Source organism: Babylonia areolata, chromosome 1, assembly GCF_041734735.1.
Source record: "Babylonia areolata isolate BAREFJ2019XMU chromosome 1, ASM4173473v1, whole genome shotgun sequence".
NCBI lineage: Eukaryota > Metazoa > Mollusca > Gastropoda > Neogastropoda > Buccinidae > Babylonia > Babylonia areolata.
The window spans coordinates 72,139,218-72,146,060 of NC_134876.1; the positions used below are offsets into that span (position 1 = coordinate 72,139,218).

At 38.9% G+C, this 6,843-nt stretch overlaps 1 protein-coding gene across 1 annotated transcript in view; it reads right to left on the reverse strand.

Moving 5' to 3' along the window:
• LOC143287041 (inactive rhomboid protein 1-like) overlaps positions 1-6,120 on the reverse strand; it is a 26,932-nt gene extending 20,812 nt beyond the window's left edge. Inside the window, exons 1-5 of the mRNA XM_076595067.1 lie at positions 5,468-6,120; positions 2,845-2,947; positions 1,933-2,236; positions 1,273-1,353; positions 255-364 (exon numbers count right to left, since the gene is read on the reverse strand). Coding sequence (XP_076451182.1) covers positions 255-364; positions 1,273-1,353; positions 1,933-2,236; positions 2,845-2,933 — 584 coding nt within the window. The 5' untranslated portion in view covers positions 2,934-2,947; positions 5,468-6,120. The remainder of the gene's footprint in view (positions 1-254; positions 365-1,272; positions 1,354-1,932; positions 2,237-2,844; positions 2,948-5,467) is intronic.
• Positions 6,121-6,843: the final 723 nt, after the last annotated feature.

A 6,843-nucleotide genomic window follows, 5' to 3' on the forward strand; every position in this document is an offset into this window, starting at 1 on the left:
GGGACTGAAACGTGGTCAAATGCCAGGCAACCTACTATCAGGGGCTGTACCAAAGTATGAACAACCCCATCATTTTTTCTGTCCTCAATCTAGGGCTGTCAATGTTTTAAATGCTTCACTAGAAGACTCTGCCGCAAAAACACAAAAACACACATAAACAACAACAACAAAAACCCATTAAAGTAATATATCACTTTTTTCCCCTCCAAAACATATCACAGTTCAATTTTCAGTGACAAGAAAGTTGCACTCACTCATCATTGACACCACCAGCAGGTCTGGCGCGATCCAGTCTGGCGAGATCAGGACCCACGTTGGGGTCATCATAGAACACATCATCGACCAGGCTGAACTCCTCCCCATGCTGGATCAAAACAGTAGTGTAACAATAATGATAATAATAATAATAATAATAATTGGTATTTATAATGAGCTCTATCTCCTTAACACAGGGGCCCAGAGCACTAACAGTTAACATAAAAAGGGGGGGGGGGAGGTAACAAAAATTGACAATACAGGGCACTATAATCAAGAATTACAAACTAATCAAATGGAATGTGTCAATGACAAAGCGCACACACACTCACACACACACACACACCACATCACATGCCAACATCTAGCCATCCATGAAAGCAGATTTTTACAGATGTGTTTTTGAGGCCAGATATAAGCACTGATTTTCTTCTAGCATGAAGAATTTGGTAGGGACATTTATTGTATGTGACAGGACCAATGTATGAACACTCCCTGCTATGAACTGGTCAGTTAATACACTGGTTTTATTTTCTTTCTTTCTTTGTGTCAGTTTCTTGGTTACTTTCTCCTTACCTTTCAATATTTATCTGTGTGCCATATGTGATGGGAAGTGCTAGTTAACAGTGACTGCAAGTTCTGTTTGGTTTTGACAAGCATCAGTTTCTGTACTCGTTTGTTGTGTCTTTGTTCTCTTTGGCTCCTTCCCTGTCACATTCTTAAACCTAACATTCAGCATTTTGCTTTTTCAACTGACAATTTATGGACAAAGCACACAGATCATTCATCTGGGGGTAGCAAGATACTTTCAGGAAGAAAACAATGTCATGAGCAGAAAATACAGTTGAGTGACGATCTTGAAAATGTCATGAAAAATAGACAAGAGTCTTTTGCAAGCAGGTAGACTGCACACATTCACATTTGCAACACACACACACACACACACACACAAATACACACACACACACACACACACACACACACACACATTGCAACACTCAGTGTTTCCTGGCTTACCAAGGAAGCAGCAGCAGTGCTCTGGTCCTCAGCGCCCTGACTCCCCTTGTGGGTTTGTCGGCGAAGCTTGTTCCTGACGCCCTGTGCAGGCAAATCCTGACAGTGTCACTAATTAATATCTTGATAAAAAATAAATCCTTGTACTATCAACACTAATTCTGGCTTACTCTGGTGCTGTCACTTTTACTTACAAAAACACTATTAACAGTAATGACACACACATTGACAAACACTGCCACTGCACAGACATATAGTACACTGAATGTTCAAAACAGTTACAAACAAGCAACACACAAGAAGAGATGTGTTTCAATCACACTGGAATACTTTAAACATGAAACCTATGACAAAGCTTTATATTTAATGATAATATATATACATAACTATTCACAAAAAGTTAAACCATAACTATAACATGAAAATGATTATTTATGTTTTATGTCCAATGATGCAAAAATTGACAAGAAAATAAACTATCACCGAAATGTATGCTATAACAAAGAAATCATTTAGGTTTGCATTCAATATGATATAATTTCTGAAGGAAAAAAGAGAAGAAAATGTGTGCTAAAAGACTGGATATGATTCCATAATGTAAACTCTAGCAACCAGACACACAGGACATACACCGAAGCACAGCATAAGACCAAACTGACTGACCACAAGGTTCCCGATTCCCTTCAGTGTCATGTGAGCCACAGAGGATTTCCGGCCACTCCTGCGTAACATTCCCGAACGATCCATGCTCAGGTTTGACCGGCCGGAGGGTTTCCGGAGGGGATCGCGGATGGACGGTGCCGTGTCCAGCTCATCCAGGCCTTCCGGAGGCTTGACATACTTGTCTTTGAGCTGCCCGATAGAGCCAGCGTAGCGACGGCGCCGATTGTCCCATCGCTGGGCCTGCTTCTCATGCTTCTCTGTGTTCTCCACACCCAGCCAGCCTGCCATGCCCTTCATGACTGACCTGTGAAAAGAAATGATAACCAAAAACTCAAAAACATTTCCCTGTAGAATGTGCATCACTTTTCAACTCGCCCCTCAACTGTACACCATCACTCCAATGCTGTACCTTCAATAAAGCTTGAAGTGTATGATCATTTATCCTAAGCCATTCAAATGATTTATAATTCAATACTATCAAACCACTTAAATCAGCTGATAACAATGATATTAAAACAAACATGAAAAAACCCAAACAATTACACACCCAAACTGACCGTACAAGTATTTACATCTTCTATATTTTGTATCAGTATTTAAATCCCTTTATCTTCTTTCACGTCTTCAGAGTGCATTCATGAACAAACCGAATGCCTTGACTGAAAATTGCTGTTCAGGTGAAATGACTCAGGGGAGGAGGGGTGAAAGAAATTATAAGAGGCTGGGAAGGTTGGGAGTGTGGTGGGAGTAGCAGACTGAAAAAAAAGACACAACACAAACTTTCAGATTCTCCTTCACATGATTCTCAATTTCTTGACCACACAGCCATTCCATATCTATAGTGAAACAAAAAAGAACAAAAGTACTCCATTAAAAACTATAAAATATCTAAATCATATATTCAATACATACTTGCTCAGCCTGCGAGCCTTGCTCTGACTTTTTGATGAGGCAGTGGTGTTCCGAGACACCTGTCTGTCATATGATGTTGCTGGATCCATTGTGCTGCTGATACCTGAAACACAATTCAAAGCAAAGTACTTAAAGTAAACAGGTATTATATTTCACACTATTGTGACTACCATTGCTCCAACTTTATCTGTCTGCCAGCCTGAGCCTGCCACCAATAACTGCAAGAAAACTACTAGTTATCAAAAACAACAACCAAAAAAACCCACACACACACACAAACCCCACCTGCCCTGCAGACCTGAATGGAGCCCAATCATCATCAAATTTTGGGTACTTGATGAAAATAGGATGCCAAATTTTGCTGTCTTATTCAAAAGTTTAGTATACAAATCTTGGAAAATGGGAATAATTATGAGTACAAGTTATGTAGGTGTCAAACACCCCTGACCCTACCCCGTTCAGATTGCTGACTTATGCTCTGAACAACAGCAAAATCTGGCACTGACACAGTTTCTACATCCATCTTCATCGTCACTACTACTGCTATTTTCATTTCTTTGGGTGAATAAGTGTCATGAATCAGGATCCCAGCTGGCAGAATTGTCAAGATCTAGCAGACATAGAAACTCCTTATTTGACAAAGGTCACTTTAGAGACATTGCATGTAAAAGTATTCAGTTTCTAAAACAAAAACAATACAAACAAGGGTACTCTATTGCTGCCAAATGTCTGTACACTTTTGAGTTAGACAGTTAAAGCAAAACTAAGTTTTGCAACTTAAACCACTGACTAAAACAAACTGACTAGTACACTGGCTATGCACATCACTGATAGAATACATATTTTGTCACAAATGTGTTAATCATGAGAGATGAACAAATTCTAAAATAAACAGACTGCTCTACCTGTATGTACATTACAAACATATATGAAAACACATGGTTGCACACACAAAATACATGTGCATATGATAAACATAAAGTACTCACACTGTCACAGTCACAAACACACATACAAAAGTCTGTAATTCAGAAGATGATACTGTTCAAAATGGAGAATTCCATGCTAACATGACTAAAAGAAGCCCATCACATGATCTGTGCTCTTGAAGTTGATTGGCTCTCCAATGTTGTGAGCAACTAAGGCGATCGAGACAGGCAGAACATGCAGAACAGCAGCCCTCCTTTTTCGACTTTTTGATTCATATTTTGTTTTGTTCTTATTGTGCATACAACAGCACTTCATTGTACAGAGTTTGGTTGTAGCAACAGAGGCTATGAACTGAAAAAATGGAGGACAGCACATGTTTGCTGCTTTTGCCTAACAGCCCCAGGTCAATCACCTTAGGCATTGCTTGTGATTTCGAGTAAATGTTAGATGCACACGCACAAGATCCAAGATGGCCGTAGAACTCTCCAGCAGTAAATGTTAGATGCACATGCACAAGATCCAAGATGGCTCTAGAACTCTCCAGCAGAGTATCTGCTTCAAATCTCTATAGGCTATTTGGTTCAAAGTTAAACATAAACTAACATGGTGATTAAATACTTGAAATAGTTCAAGTTTAAATGTCTAGTCATATTTTTAAACATTGCCCAAAGGCTGAACTTAAAGTTTACAGACTTTGCACCAACCTTTTCACATTTTAAAAATTAATCTGAAAGGTCTGTACCAAAACTGAAAATATTTCCACATTTATATTCCAGAGTTTGTAAACTTCCATGGAATAAAAAGGTACTAATTTGTACATTATAAATCAGCAAAACATTGCATAACTTTGCCATCTTCTTCCTCATTTTTGATTGATCATGTCCAATAGAAGTTTTATACAATCTGAAAACAGACTAATAGTTATATATACATGAATGCAGTACCTTTTTTTTTCTTTAAAAGTATAAATACAGAAAACACATTTATCAATATCACACTATGATGCATCTAGGATTTTTACAAATTTCAGACCTTAACTAAAAGTGTCTTGGTCCAGCAGATCTTGGGAAACAGAGACAGTATATACATAATACTATACATCACAATATACATAATACTATACATCACAATCACATAATGATAATCTGTATTTTAGTATTTAGTATGTGTAATTAAACTGTATTTTAGTATTTTTACACATCTTAGAGAAGCTGTATTCAGTGTATGTAACTTAAAACATAATGTAAGAAAGAAGGGGGGAAAAAAGTGATGTTATTGTTTAACTTGCTGACGCAGGCTTTCAACACTGCCAGATCAATTAGCAGTATTTCAAAAATAAACAAAAGTATCAAAATACGTTCAGCCGGATACGTCAGCCTCACTAGGAAGGCAGCTTTTAAAAAGCATGGCCATGTATGTAGCGACACAAAACACTCACAAAACGCACACAACTAGCAATGTTGTAAGCTTACCCTGAATTAAATGATCAGAACAATATCAACTGTATTTTGGCACTGAAGTGATCTGTCAATATGTATAAAAAGTAATATTGTGGTCAGTAACCCTTTGCGGTCAACCTTCCATAACAACCCCAGCAGAAGGTTGTCAAGCACCAAGGGCCGGTTCAAATGATCAGATCGCTTATAGAAATCATGAAAATGAAACACTAACGGTATGTACGTGTGAAATTTACCTTCTTCACCAGACAACACTCCAATTTATGGTCTCCAGAAGCGGAGAAATGCCACAAAATAAAAGAATACCCAATGCGTTGTTTCTATTTTCTCTATTTCCGCATAGCAGCCGCGCATGCGTTGAAACGCACTTCTGCAAAGGGAATGTATTCGAAACTTTGCGGTGAGACGAGTGGACGTGGCAAGAGTGAATGAACTAAATATATTATTTTGACTGTGTTTGCTTTATGGAATGAATTTTGTGGGATAAATATTAAGAAAACAATGCAATATGTTTCAGCGCTCCCATATTCAAGCAGTTCACTATCGGCCGCTGCTTTTTCTCTGTCCCTTGGGACGTACTCCCTCTTCGTTCGACTCCGTCGTCGGACTGATCTCTGCAACATCCAGTTCCTTCAAAGCCTGGTTACCTCCGTCTTTCCAAAGTAGATCCCTCGCCCATCCCCACCCCTGATTCCATTCCGGTCTATAGTTTATCTGTAGCTTTTTCTGTAGGGGACGACATGTATTTATAACTGACTTGCGATTTTCTTTCAGTGACTGTCTCACGACTCATCCCTACTTGAACTAGTTAACCTGAGTGATGTACAATTAGCGTTTCGGAAGTCATGTGTAGTCTTTGCTTAATACTCAACGCAAAAAAAAAAGAAAAAAAAAAGAAGAAAAAGAAAAAAGAAATCATCATTATCACCATCATCATCATCATCGTCATCATTAATCAAGATATCGTGGTTTACTAAAAAAGAAAAACAAAAAAAATAACAAAAAAACAAACAAAAAAAAAACTGGAAAAAAAAAAAACTGGAAAAAAAAAAAAAAAAAAAAATCAGTTCTCAAAACTAAAATGGGAATGGAGGCCGGTGAGTAACGATCGACGTGCTACACGCGATGAGGAACGAAACGTGATAACGCCGGGTTGATAACTTGAGTGCTTTCATGCTTCACTGTGAACACCATGTGGGCAAACAATCAATCCAGTCCAGTCTGCTGCGTCTGTTCAAGTTGTTTGTCTCTCCCACCGGCCGTGACTCAGTCCCACCGGCCGCCCTCCCTGGACCCGCACCCTCAGCTCTCTCTTCTGGACTGATATTCCCGATCGATGCACACCTTCGCGCTACTTAGTTTCCGTAATGTGCACAATTGATTTTGTATCAAATTCATATTCACAATTCATGTATTCTGGTCTGCCTATCTACTAGTATCTGTAACTATACACTGGCTCATACACACACGCACACGCACACGCACACACATACAGATACACACACACACACACACACACACACACACACACACACACACACACACACACACACTCATAGATTGTGAAGAAGAAGACTGAAGAAGAAGACTTCCACCAACATTATCATCATCG